We start from the raw sequence: 13526 nt of genomic DNA, 5'->3' as shown, positions 1-13526 counted from the left end.
AGGGGTCCAAGTGCTTGCACCATTACCCACCGCCTGGCATGGTGCCATCACCCACCGCCTGGCGTGGTGCACATGAGCTAGAAGTGGAATTAAAGGCACAGCAGGGACAGACACTCGAAGCAGTGGCTTCATTGCTGTACCACATGCCAGCTCCTGTAGTAATGCTTTTTTAAGGAAAGATTGATTGATTGATTGATTGATTGATTGATTTTCATTTGAAGGAGCTAGAGTGAGCGAGATTAAACTCCCATCTACTGAATCACTCCCAAAATAGCTGTAACAGCCAGACATGAGCTAAACCCAATCCAGGCAATTCTGGGTCCCCCAAATGGGCTTTGGGTTGCCCTCTGCTGCTTTCCCGGGAGTTAAATGGGAAGTGGAGCAGGCAGGTCTCAAACCAGCACCGATGTGGGATGCTAGCATGTGGGCCGTGGTTTTATCCATTAGACCACAGTGCCTGCCCCCACTGACTCTTAAAATTTCAACTAATGGGCAGGTGTTTGACCTAGCACTTAAGAAGCCCGCATCCTGGGGCCATCATTGTGATATAGCATGTTAAGCTGCTACCTGCAATGCTGGCATCCCATATGAGCACTGGTTCAAATCCCAGCTGCTTCACTTCTAGCTCCCTGCTAATGCGCCTGAGAAAAGCAGCGAAAGATGACCCAAGAATTTGGGCTGCTGCCACCCACGTGGGAGACCTGGATTAAGCCCCTGGCTCCTGGCTGCAGCTCTCAGCCCTAGCTGCTCTCCCATCGGGAAGCGATCTAACACATGGGAGATCTCTGGCTCTCTCCGCTCTCTGACTCTGACTTCCAAACAAATAAGTAAATCTTAAAACAACAACAAGAGAAGTTGCCTATGTCCCATATCCAAGGGTCTGGAGGCCGTGCTTGGCTCCGCTGCTGGGAGGCAGCCGTCACAGAGCTACTGCCACGCAGGCAGGACACCTGATTGTTGCTGGGATACCTGCACCCCTTGCAATTGCTGCCTTCCAACCTCTGTCTTGGGTGGCCCAGGACATATAGGGACGTTTGAGGAATGAATCAGTGGAATGGTCAATATCTCTCTCTCCCTTCCCCTCCCCTCCCCTCCCCTCCCCTCCCTTCCCTTTCCCTCCCTTTCCTTTCCCTCCTTTCCCTTCCCTTTCCCTCCCCTCTCCTCCCCTCCCCTCCCCTCCCTTCCCCTCCCCTCTCCTCCCTTCCCCTCCCTCCCCTTCCCCTCCCCTCCCCTCTCCTCCCTTCCCCTCCCCTCCCCTCCCCTCTCCTCCCTTCCCCTCCCCTCCTCTCCCCTCTCCTCCCTTCCCCTCCCCTCCCCTCCCTTCCTCTCCCTTTCCCTCCCCTCCCCTCCCTTCCTCTCCCCTTCCCCTCTCCTCCCCTCCCCTCCCCTCCCTTCCTCTCCCTTTCCCTCCCCTCCCCTCCCTTCCTCTCCCCTTCCCCTCCCTTCCCCTCCCCTTCCCCTCCCCTCCCCTCCCTTCCCCTCCCCTCCCTTCCCCTCCCTTCCCCTCCCCTTCCCCTCCCCTCCCTTCCCCTCCCCTCCCCTCCCCTCCCCTCCCCTCCCCTCCCTTCCCCTCCCCTCCCTTCCCCTCCCTTCCCTTCTTCCTCTTCTCCTTCCTCTCTTTCTCTCTCCTGTCTCTTCTTTCCCTCCATGGCTGTCAAATAGTAGCTTTTGTTTTTTTCCATAAAGGTTTATTTTTCTTATTGGAAAGGCAGACAGAAAGATCTTCTGTCTTCTGGTTCACTCCCCAAGTGGCCACAGTGGCCGAAGCTGAGCTGATCCAAAGCCGGGAACCAGGAGCTTCTTCCAGGTCTCCTGTGTGGATGCAGGGTCCCAAGGCTTTGGGCCATCCTTGACTGCTTTCCCAGCCATAAGCAGAGAGCTGGATGGGAAGTGGAACAGAACCGACGCCCATGTGGGATCCTGACAGTTGGAGTTCGATGGTTAGCCAATTGAGCCACCTCGCTGGGCCCAGCAGTATTTTTGTTGTTGTTCTAAGAAAAAATAAAGACTAATAAATACCTGCACCACCATTTCAGCATCAGAATGACAAGAGTGGCTTAGTCTGATGCTTAGCTGCCCTGCACACAGGTTCAGATCTGCCCACCCCCAGGTGGCTCTTCACCAGGCGGTTGCATGTCATGTTCCCTTTTGTAAGTGATGACGAAGCTGGCATGACCCAAGGCTCCAATGTGGTGTCCTGATCCTCTGCCAGCCCCTCCTGTTGTTTGTGGCCAAATAGCAGGCGTGGCTTGTCCTCAGCTGTGGGTCTTTCAGCATTTAGAGATCTGTGTGGAGGCAAATGCTGGGCTTGCAGTTAAGGCACCACTTGGGAGGCCAGTGTCCTGGGTCAGTGCCCCACCGCGGCCAAGCCCTGTCTGCCTGGGTGGTAGCTGGTGACAGCTCTTGTACTGGAGTCCCTGCCACCACTGTGAGAGAGCCGACTTGAGTCCCCCCGGTCTCCCCAGCTGCTGTGGACATTTGGGGTCCAGGGCCCTTGTACTATGGCCCATGAGGAAGTAGGTGAGGACCCTCATAGCCGGAAAGAGAGGGCTCTGGCTAGTGAGAGGACGTAGCTCGAGTTGGAAACCCTTCCCAGCGCTTGGTCATGCCTTTACTGGAGGGTCCACCTGCACTCTGAGCTCTCGGAGCCTTGGTTTGAACTCCTGTCTCTGACCCAGCCATCAAGAGCTGAGCTGGCCCCTGCCCAGAGGCTGTAGGGCACCTTCAGCCCCCTCCGCTTTGATGCATGCTCTTGCTGCAAGATCTGTGTGTCCTCACCTCCCGCCTCTGCCGGCCGCCCCCTGTAGCCCAGCCCCAACCGGCGAGAGGACCGGCCCGTCAGCTTCTATCAGCTGGGATCTGGACAGCTGGCGTCCAACTCCGCCTCTTTGGCCCGAGACACCACCAGCCTTGCCAAGGACAAGCAGAGGGGCTTCGGGCCCAGCATCTTGCAGAACGAGACCTACGGTGCCATCCTGAGCGGCAGCCCACCCCCTGCCCAGCCCGCAGCTCCCAGCACCACGAGCGCCCCCCCACTGCCCCCTCGGAATGTTGGCAAAGGTATGGCATCTCAGTGCTCCCTGCACGTGCATCGTCGGAGGTGGGCAGTGTCTGTGCTCTGGGGGGTCATGGGCTGCTAGAACCCAGTAAGGTAGTATCTGCGGCTATTATCTTGTAGTTGTTTTCTCTGTATCCTCTCAAAGAATCCCATCATGAATATAAGGCCGTATGGTGGCAGTGTGCCTTGCCTGGGTTCTTATGGGCAGAGCTGTGGTGCTGGTGGGTAAGAGGGGACAGCTCCAAGAGCCACGGCTGCCACTGCCAGGACACGCTGCCGAGCTTCCGCTGCACCTACCTCTGCGCCACCTTGGAGTAGCTGCAGTGGCCCCTGTTTCTGATTCCCACAAAATGAACGAGGGACACCAGCTTGAGGAGCCTCACCGGGCACACAAAGCATTGTCCCTGTGCGTTCCCAGTGGTGTCCCCCATGCAGGAAGCCATATCCACCTTCACCGCTCCATTGTAGCTTTGCAAGGTAGGCCCCAGCAGGTGCCAGAGTTAATCCATCCGTGTGGTACTGAAGGTTGGCTGGCCACCAGGCTTCCAAAAGGCAGGTCTGGCCAGGGACTTGAGGCAGGGTCACAGGTGGCTGGAAAGCCAGCCGTCTGGGGAGTAAGCACGCAGCTGTTTGACTTGGTGGGGAACCTCAGGGACTCCTACAGGCTCTGTCCCTGCCATCTGGCGAAGCTTAGCGAGGGCTCAGTAAACCTCGGTCACTGAGTCACCCCCCGCCTCCCAGCAGCAGATCCAGAGATAGCCTGCGCCCCTGCACCCTGACCCAAGTCTGCCCCTGAGAAAGGCAGCTGACCACTCCCTCCCAGAGTCGCCCACTCCCCACCATCATGGGTCGTGGAGGCCCACATGGAAGGTGGCTGTCGTCCTCACTGTAGTGGCTCTCACCAGCTGTGAGGGTCCCTCGCAGACAAGGCAGGCTGGACTCTGTCGGGTTGGGGAGAAGAGGCGAGCTCTGTGCGCTCATGTCTGGGTTTCTGGCCTTCCTGGAGTGAGAGGACTTGCCTATTTTCTTCTTCATGTCTCTTTTGCCACTCCGACTCAGCTTCACCACCCCTTGGGGTGAGGTGGGTGGCACTTCCTGCTGACCCCTCAGTGGGCCTCCCCTTGCTGCCAGCTGCCCCTGCTCTGAGGTGAATTCCTGCACAGCAGAGGGATAGGACAGGGGTGGGTGTCATCATGGCTGGTTCCAGGGAAGGTGTGACCTGTTTTCACCTTCCCACTTGGCCTTTCCCTTGGGCCACACAGGACTTCAGGCACAGGCCCTGTGCTCCCGTGCCCTGGGCACCTGTGTAGATGCCAAAGCAAGCTTCATGAGGAAGAAGGACTTGTGACCAGAGAAACACCGTCTCCCTTGCGGATCACTTGTGTCCCCTCCTGGTTTGCAGGAGGCTCATAGAGAGCACTATTCCCCTTGTCTCTGACTCATGCGTTCCCTGCACCTGCGGGAGCTGGGAACAGCATGCTCTTCCTCCTGTAGTGAGGCCTCTGTGGCCTGTGGCAAGGGCAAAGAAGGCAGGAGATCGGGACACCCAAAGCATCCCTTTGCCTTCCCCTTCAAGTATTTATACAGGGTGGACATCCCTGATCCAGAAACCCAAAACCTTACATTAGGAGTGCGGAGTCAGAAGATGGAAAGAGCCCCACCCTGCTCTTGCACTTCCCAAAGCCCACATCAGGCCGGGACCAGGAGGCAGAGCCAAAGATGCAGCCCAGGTCTGTCGGGCAGGGCAGGAGGCCGAACCAGGACCTGAACCTGGACGATGCAGCGTGGGCCTGGGGTGTGTCAGTCACCAGGCTGGCCTCCTGCTCCACCAGATCGGGAGCTTTGTAAGTGTGGATATGATGCCCAGAAGGGTCTGAATTTGCAGCCTTTCACAGTTTGGATAATCAGACTGAGAACGGTAGAGCTGGCTGGATCTATCCCGATCTCCACCCAGATCTCTTGACATTTGCAACCTTGCTGGTGCCAGAAATTGCAGCCTGACTGAGCAATGAAATCAGGAGTTTTTAGACCCAATACTCAGATGGAGAAAGCCAGCTGGGCATGCTGCCAGCAGCCCCTTTGGTTTTCTGTGTGTGGCTGCAGGCAACTCCCCGGTGCCAGGGATGGGAGCAGGGATGGGAGCTCCCCGGTGCTGCAGCTCTGTTGGCCAGGCCGGAAGGGCCATATTGGCCATGCTGTAAGCCAGAGAATCAATAACGTGGTGTTCTGTTTCTGTTTTGTGTTGTGTGTGTGCATGTGCGTGCCCGTGCGGGTTTAGTTCAGGCAGCCTCTGCTAACGCCCTGTGGAAGACAAACGCCGTGAGCGTGGACGGGGGAAGCAGGCAGCGATCTTCGTCAGATCCGCCAGCTGTCCACCCACCGCTGCCCCCTCTCCGCGTCACGTCTACCAGTACGTTTATTTTTTTTCCTTCTTGTCAGGGGGCTCCGTGGATCTGGAAGAGGGGTGGCACCATTGGCAGCCACCTCAGGGAGAGGTTTGGGCCACACACCCTCTGCACAGACATGCACTAGGCGTCCACGGCAGTGTGGCCAGCCCCAGCTTTCCGCCTTGTCCCCGACCTGCTGGCCGCTGCCTCAGCTGCAGGCGTCCAGGCGGCAGGCTCGCTCTCTTCCTAAAGATCTAGCCGCATTTCGTCTCAATACTTACTGTCCCGGGACCCCCACTGTCATTGGGGAGTTTTCAGTATTTTGAGGTGCTTGTTGGAATCATTATCTAGCATGCTGTTTCTTTCTTTTTAACTGTCAACCTGTATTTGAAAGTTCCCAAAAGTTCCAGACAGAGGCCGGGATGGAAGAGGCCTTTGTCCAGCTCAGTTTGCACAGAGCTGTCTTCGCTGCGTGCAGTGGAGTGAACTGTAGACTTGCCCCTGCCGCTCTCCTGCTCTGCCGCAGCTCCGGCAAGGAGCCACTGCCCAGACCCAGGGACGTAAATCATAGTCCCGGCCCCACTGCTGCAGGTGCCCTGTGTGCAGAAGGCGGCAGCCAATCCAGGGATAAGTGGCTAAGAGCATCTTCCAGAAGTTGCCCACGGCCCTGGCCCGGGGCGGGACGAGGGATCCGGTGGAGACAGGCATGTGCAACTGCAGGGGTGGGGCAGCAACCAGAGCCACCAGTCGTCACCTCCAACAGCGGCAGCCAGTGTGCAGAGAGCCCAGGAGCCACGGCCCCTGGTCTGTGAGCTGTGGTGACCGCCAACGCCCTGGCCCCCCATGCCCACATGATGCTAGCACTTTAGCGTTGTGATGGGTGCCCGAGAATGGCCAGCTCCCAGGGCAGGGAGCACCCAGCCTTCTAGGCTGTCTCGGGGTCCTGGCTGAGAAAACACTGTCATCATGGGTGCAGAGCCAAGTGTGAGCCACACGTCTAGGTGGGTCTGGAAAGGCCCCCACCAGCCCAGTCTCAGACACTGCAAGGTTTGCCACTGGGAGCCTGGCCTTGGTGCAGAGGCAGCCATGCTGGAGAAACCTGATCCACACTGCTCTGCTTTCTCCGCAGATCCTCTTACCCCAACGCCGCCCCCTCCAGTCGCCAAGACACCCAGCGTGATGGACACCCTGAGCCAGCCCAGCAAGCCTACCCAGCCTGGGGTCTCGCAGAGCAAGGCCCCATCCCTGCCGCCTCAGCCCCCCAGCCGTCTCCCCCAGAAGAAGCCAGCTCCTGGGTAAGCCCTGCCCCAGGCTCTGGCCATCCTGGCTTTAGGAGGTTCATGGAGAATGCAGTTAAGAGAAATGTTGAAATGCACACATGGTTTTCCCGGAACCTGCTGAGGTTCCTGCATGAGAGTTTGAGCTTTCTCGCGTTTCTAAGTACTGCAGTGGCTGAACTCAGGCATCGTGTAACTGACCTGCCAGTTCTCAGAGATCTTACACTCATCAAGGATTTTGTGAGCTGTGTTTCATTTAAAATGTAGATCTTTAATACACATGCTGAAATGAGACTTAGCACAAACACTGGCCCATGGGCCCAATCCAGCCACCACCTGCTCTCCAAGTCATGGGAGCCGAGAATGGCTTTTGTGTTTGTAATGGTTGGGAACAAATCAAGAGCATATTTGTAAATATTTCCTCAAGATTCAGAGAGAGCTTTCATCCATTGCTTCACTGCCCTAAGGTCCCCAAGGGCCAGGAACCAGGAACCCAGTCTGGGTGGCCCATGTGAAAGTCAGGAAAGAAACCGTGCAAGCCATCACCTCTCCCTGCTGTGGTGAACAGGGAGCTGGCCTCAGAAGTGCAGCTGGGACTCAACCTGGCACTGGGATATGGCACATGGGTGTCTCTTTGCTGGCCAAATGCATAGTCCTGTGAAGACGATAAGGAGCTCAGGCTCTTGTGCCCATGGGTGGTGCTGGCACACAGCCTCACCGTTCATGCTGCCCTGTCTGTATGGAGCTGGGTGCCTGTGCACAGCCCGTAGCCCAGATCCCACAGACAGGGTGCTTTGGGTGAACCTTGGCTTTAGTGCCTTGGATCTAGCACTTTGTCCTGGACTTCTAGTTCTACCTTTCTTAGAGAAAAGACAGTGGCATGACAGCTGATACGCCTCCCGCCCCCTCCTGCAGGCGGACCTCGGGTGGCTCCATTAACAGAGGGACGGGTTGCAGGTGGCCCCAGGTTGCAGTGTGTCTATTTTTCTCTTCTCTGCAGGGCTGACAAGTCAACCCCGCTGATCAACAAGGGCCAGTCCAGGGGACCTGGTAATTATCGCCTGCAGGCCTGGCTTTTGGGGGCTGCGTGGGGACACTTGCGGCTGGGTGATGAGCCTGTGTGGGCCCCCAGCATTTCCAGGCCTGGGCAGCCGGGCTCCTGTTTCCCGGGTCCGTCCTGCTAACATGAGCAGGTTGGGGAGCCCCGGGATACTCACAGGCCTCCCGGGCTCTTTGTAGGTGCTGCCTGAGACAGAAGGTTCTTTGGCACACGGGGGATGGGGGAGGGTAGAGGATGGTGTCCTTCCCCACCTGAGAAGGAACGTGTCTGGGGAAGTGGGTTTTCAGGCACTCCCCCACCCCTGAGTCGGCTTCCTGCCTTTGAGATCGCCAGGGAATCTTACAATGTTGCTTCCTTTTGGCCCTGTGGCAGGAGACGTCTCAGGAACAGAAGCTCTGGGTCCTCTGGCCAATGCCATGGTCCTGCAGCCCCCTGCGCCCATGCCCAGGAAGTCACAGGCGGTAAGCAGCTGGCGTCACACCCTTCAGGGCCTCTTGGCTGGCCAGAGTGGCACAGGGCTTCTCCCAAGGCCCTCAGGGAAGCTGTCCTCCCTCTTCCTTGGGGCTGCTTTCTGGTAACCAGCCTCTCAGATCTTGTCAGCCGCTGGGCCGACCCTCATGCTGCAGCCCCAACACAGGCCCCTCCTGGAGTGCCAGGCCTGGCCGCTTGGCTTCCCAGCTCTCCATCCTGGCCTCTCACTCAGCCAAGATGTTTCCCTCCCCGGCTCCTGAGCTGCACACCTATCTGGCCTCAGTGTCCAGGGTCTCCCAGGCCTGGGCCTGGGCCTCCTGAGAGCAGCCCAAGCAGTGAGGCCTGTCCTCTGGCCCCAAGCTTAGGCCACTGCCACGCCAATGCCTGCCTCCTCCCGTCCCACTGCAGACCAAGTGGAAGCCCAAGCGAGTCAAGGCGCTGTACAACTGCGTGGCCGACAACCCGGATGAGCTGACCTTCTCTGAGGGGGATGTGATTGTCGTGGATGGCGAGGAGGATCAGGAGTGGTGGGTGAGTCGGGGTTGTGTCCCCAGGAGCTTGGCAAGGGGCTTAAGGCAAGGTTCTGGCCCGAGGGTCCACTCTGCCCCTGGTGTCTTTCCACTCTCTTGCCCATGCATACCCACTTCCTCAGCGACCTGCTGTGTCTCCATGGTGGGCTGGTTAACAGGCCGCCCCGGCTGCGATGTCCAGAGCCCTGGGGAGGGTCTCGGGAGACTCCTGCGTTTGCTGTGTCATCCCGCCCACCACTACATTAGTGCAGGGAGAGCTGCCAAGAGGCCAGAGGTGCTCATGCCTGCTGGCTGCTCAGGTATCCACATGGGTGCCGGGGGAGCTCAGGGCTTCCCTGGGAACCCAGGAGTTCAGACTCAGCCACTCCAAGGCTGGTGAACCTGGTTGTGTCACACAGTTCTTCACACTTCATTGACAGCATCTGGGGCAAAGGAGTTGCCGCACCCTTCCCTGAGCACCACTAAGGGGGGTGGGATTGATCCCGGGATGAAGCCTGCCGCATGGTCACCCTCGTGGCCAGGCTGCACTCAGGGGCTCAAGGACCCAGCAGTGCCAGTCGTGGCTCCTATAGGACTTCAGAAGGCCCTCTGCTGTGGCAAGTGCAAGGCAAGCTACTGCTGTCCTTGGCACAGCTCCATCCCTGCAGAAGTGTGGTCCTTGGTATGGTCCTTGGTATGGAGTGTCTGCTGGCAAGGTCCCTTTTCCATCCATGCGCCCAGCACAGGCTACAGAGAGCCCCTGCCAGCCACTTGTGAGTTGCCCGGGGCTGGGAAGGCCAATCTGTACCCCTAGACCTAATGGCCAGCGTAAGCAGGCAGGCCTGGCCGGCAGCCCGAGGGTGGCTGGGGCTGCAATGTGATGATGGGTGTAGAGAGAAGTAGCTGTGGCCCAGAATCCTAGTCCTGCTCCCAGCTCCGAGCTCCACGCACACAGCCCCGCCCAGCCACCTTGTGGATTCCCTTTAAGCTTTATTTGCCTGCACATTTCACACGGCTGAGATCATACTCAGTATCACTCATACAAGTTACCCAGAGCAGAATTAAGTGGATCTGAACCTTCCACCGATGCTTGCCAAAATGTAAATAGAGCCTCGGCATGCCGTACCTGGGCACATTTTTGTTTTGAAACCTCAGGGGCCAGGCACGTGGAGAGGTAGCCGTGCCATGTGTCCCAGCGGCCTGAGTGTCCAGCCTTGTGTGTGGGATGAGAAAGGTTCAGCAGTGCAGCCGCTTCAGGCAAGTCCGTGTTAGCAGGGTCTATACCAAGTGCAGTGACGCCCTTGGAAGCCCTGGGAAATCTCCCCAACAACCGACCCTTTGACTTGTTGCAGATCGGCCACATCGACGGAGACCCCAGCCGCAAAGGAGCATTCCCCGTGTCGTTTGTGCACTTTACCACCGACTGAATGGCTGCGGAGCAGACAGTGACGCTCTTCCCAGCTGTCCCTCTTTCGTCACCGGTACCGACTCCCTTGTCCAGGCACCGGTTTCATGAACTGGAAAGTAGCCCATTTTTTCGAACACCTCTGTTCTGTTTTACAAACTCGAAGGTCGTTTTTTATATCTTGATGGTTTTTATAATTTGTGATTATCATGAAACATTGCTATACCTTTATTAGGGAGAATCAAATTACCTAAAAAGGTGACCTGAAGAGTTATTTTAACTACACAATTCACATCCCTAGAGTGTGCTCAGACAAAAAATCCTAAGAGCTTTGGATATTAACTCTTCTTGCTCCCCTTCACCCAGTTATGGGATTGGCGACCTTTAGTGCAACTAGTGTTTTAGGGAGCCAGTTAACTGCCACTTCAGGGGTCCACTGCCCAGCCCTGGACTTTGATACATGCCATTACCTCTAAACACATCTAGTGTTTAGTTCACCTCTAAACACATCTAGTCCTTGGAAACCCACTCGATGTTTGCTTCAAGCAACTTGGAAATGTACCCACGAGCCTTGTCCTTCCTAGCCCTGGCTTGAAAGGGTGGAGCCATCACTATATTCTGCATGTGTGTGAACTGTTGTTGTGAACAATCATACTTAACAAACTACTGATTCTCTGTTAACCTACACCAAGGTGGTGGGCGGGCATGCCAGTTAAGTCCGTTCTGGGAGGTTGCACAGGCCTGCAGTTCCTGACTCCGATGGCAAGCCAGGGACGATGGATCCCAGGTGTCCTGGCAACGCGTCTAGAAGCCAGGTGTTTGTTCCCCTTGCCTCCCTGACCTCTCAGACGGCAGCTGCCCCGAGCAGCACTCCGGCACGGACCGTGCCAGCTGCTCATGTTCCTTGCTGACCTGGTGAGGTCCCACTGCTTCCCTTTTTTCTAGCTCCTAGGAATGTCCCTCAGCTTCGTGTCGTGTATTTATAGAACATGTCGACAGGAAACCTGTCTGGAAACCTACCCTGTCCACTTGTGTGCTCGAGTGCCTGCCAGGATCCCGTAGGTCCTGGAGGATGGAATCCTCCCACACCCCAGTTGTACTTTAAAAGCCATCGTAGCATTCCCTACACATATACTGCTTGGGGAAGGGTGGGGTTAGCTTGTATGTGATAAAACCAAAACTCATTAGTCTGATGAACTCTGACTGTCATACCTCTTTGCGATTGTTGAGCGTGAGATTCCTGTAGGAATATTGGAAAGTTTGGCACTGTTTGAGAAGAGCTGGGTATCTGGTGCCTGCTTGGGTTTTTAACAAAAGTAAAGGGACAAATTGCAGTCCAGGCTTGGAGAGCAAGGCAGCCCTGCTGGTGCTGCGTTGTTGGGATGGTACATTGGACGGAAGTGGCATAGTAGGCGAGACTTCCAAGAGTAGCTTTTGTTCAGTTTCTTAGCATTGTAGCTTTTGTTTGCTATCATAAACGAAGACCGAACAAACTGGAATATTTTATGATGTTGCATAGCTTTTTTTTTTTTTTTTTTGCCTTTGAAAGTTCTAGGTAAAATGTGTAATTAGCCTTTCTTTTTAAAGCACTACATGTATTTTCACTAATTGTTGTTTGAACCTTCCATTTAGTTAACTTCCTCACAGAGGGTAAGCGGATGTATTTTGCACAGTGCACTTCTTAAGCCTCTCTCACAGTACTCCTGCATCTGCATGCTCGCCCTGAGGCTAGCCGGTGCCACGGTTGGAAAGTTGATCCAGTCCCCAAACTAACCTGTCAGGGTCACTGGTACATAAATATCTAAGAAATATTTTCCCAGTCGACAGTTTTGTGGTGCTATTGTGCAGCAATGAAGAGTACTCTTGCCAGTGGAGAAATTCTACTAACTCCCCTGCTAACATCCTTTTCCTGCTTATTTGCTCTTTGCAAATAAAAAAAAGAGAGAGAGAGAGATAGGAAAACATTGTAGATATCTATTTATATTTAAAGTTTATGTTTCATGGACTTGGGCTGCAGGATTCGGCATGTCGCGTGCCGCTTTCCCCAGCTCTGACCTTGGGGACGCTGGCTTGGTCATGGCGCACGCGGAGACGGATGGGTGGCGACGCAGCTTGGAATGCTGTCCTGAGGTGTATGATATTCGGTTCATTCACTCAGTTACTTTGGTCTAGTTGCAGCGCGACTGTATATATTGTATAACCTAGATTGATTCTTATTTTCATTGTCCTTAATGCATTGATTTATAATTAGAGCATGGTTAATAAAGTTTACTCCTCTTGTTAACTAGTCATTTGACTGGAAAAAAAATAAAATTACTTTTAAATGGATATTGGCTCATTTGTAAGGTTTTCATCTTTGAAGTGCTGTATGTTGACAAACTGTTATTCAAATTTTTTTTTTTGGTTTTTTTGGAAAGACATGGTTACAGAGACTGTGAGAGAGATTGAAACAGGTGGGTATCTTCCATCCACTGGTTCACTCCCAAAATGTCTGTAATGGCTAGGGCTGGACCAAACTAAAGTCAGGAGCCAGAAGCTTCTTCCAGGTTTCCTATGTGGGTGCAGGGGCCCGAGCACTTGGGCCATCTTCCACTGCTTTCCAGGCATATTACCAGGGAGCTGGATGTGAACTGGAGCAGCCGTGCTCAGACTGGCACCCATACTTGATGCCTGCGTCACAGGCAACAGTTTAACATGCTGTGCCACATGCTGGTCTGCCAGTCCTCGGACAAGGCACAGCACACTGTGGTTACTCTTCAGTCTGTATAAGAACCATCATCTCCTAAGCTTTTCCTAATTCTCACGTGAACACTGGGATTCATTACCATGTTATCTTCCCTTTTATTTTAATTTTTGGAAGACAGAGATTTTCATCTATTGCTCTGTTCCCCCCAAATGCCTGCAAAAGCCATTGCTGGGCCAGATCAAAGCCAGGAGCCAGAAACGACCCAGCTTCCCATGTGGGTTGCAGAGACCAAGTACTGTGGCCATCCACCTGCTGTGTCCCCAGGGTGCACAGTAAGGAAGCTGGAACGGGAAGTGGGGGAGCCAGGACCTGCACCCAGGGACCGTGACATGGCAACACACTTCCACAAATGGACCCGATGAACTTCGTGTCATTCCACAGGAGCAGGAGCTGGGTCGGCAGTGCAGCCCCCAGAAGCTGCTTCCTGACACACGCCCTCGCCAGCCCCAGGAACAGAGTTCCGGAATATCACGGCAGGGACATTAGGACCTGGGTGCGAGGCTTACCTGCACTGAAGATTACAAATGAGGTTTCTTTTTTTATACCAGAAAGAAGAGAACTTCACCGAGTCATGGCATTTTAATAAAAATGAATAGTGTCAGAGCTGCACTCT

General features: G+C 55.1%; 1 protein-coding gene across 3 annotated transcripts in view; it reads left to right on the top strand.

Annotated features, from left to right (window-relative positions):
* The window catches only part of ASAP2 (ArfGAP with SH3 domain, ankyrin repeat and PH domain 2), a 127977-nt gene extending 117329 nt beyond the window's left edge, over nt 1-10648 (top strand). For 2 of the 3 annotated variants that reach the window (XM_058668300.1, XM_058668302.1), the window contains exons 22-28: nt 2808-3060; nt 5337-5468; nt 6575-6740; nt 7723-7772; nt 8155-8243; nt 8662-8784; nt 10115-10648. In XM_058668300.1, the coding sequence (XP_058524283.1) occupies nt 2808-3060; nt 5337-5468; nt 6575-6740; nt 7723-7772; nt 8155-8243; nt 8662-8784; nt 10115-10189 (888 nt within the window). In that variant the 3' untranslated portion in view covers nt 10190-10648. The remainder of the gene's footprint in view (nt 1-2807; nt 3061-5336; nt 5469-6574; nt 6741-7722; nt 7773-8154; nt 8244-8661; nt 8785-10114) is intronic. The other variant, XM_058668301.1, reaches the window with a different exon arrangement.
* Nucleotides 10649-13526: the final 2878 nt, after the last annotated feature.

The sequence above is a fragment of the Ochotona princeps genome, chromosome 8 (genome assembly GCF_030435755.1).
Source record: "Ochotona princeps isolate mOchPri1 chromosome 8, mOchPri1.hap1, whole genome shotgun sequence".
NCBI lineage: Eukaryota > Metazoa > Chordata > Mammalia > Lagomorpha > Ochotonidae > Ochotona > Ochotona princeps.
The sequence above is the reverse complement of the archived record's forward strand: the minus strand, read 5'-3'. Positions and strand labels throughout refer to the sequence as shown.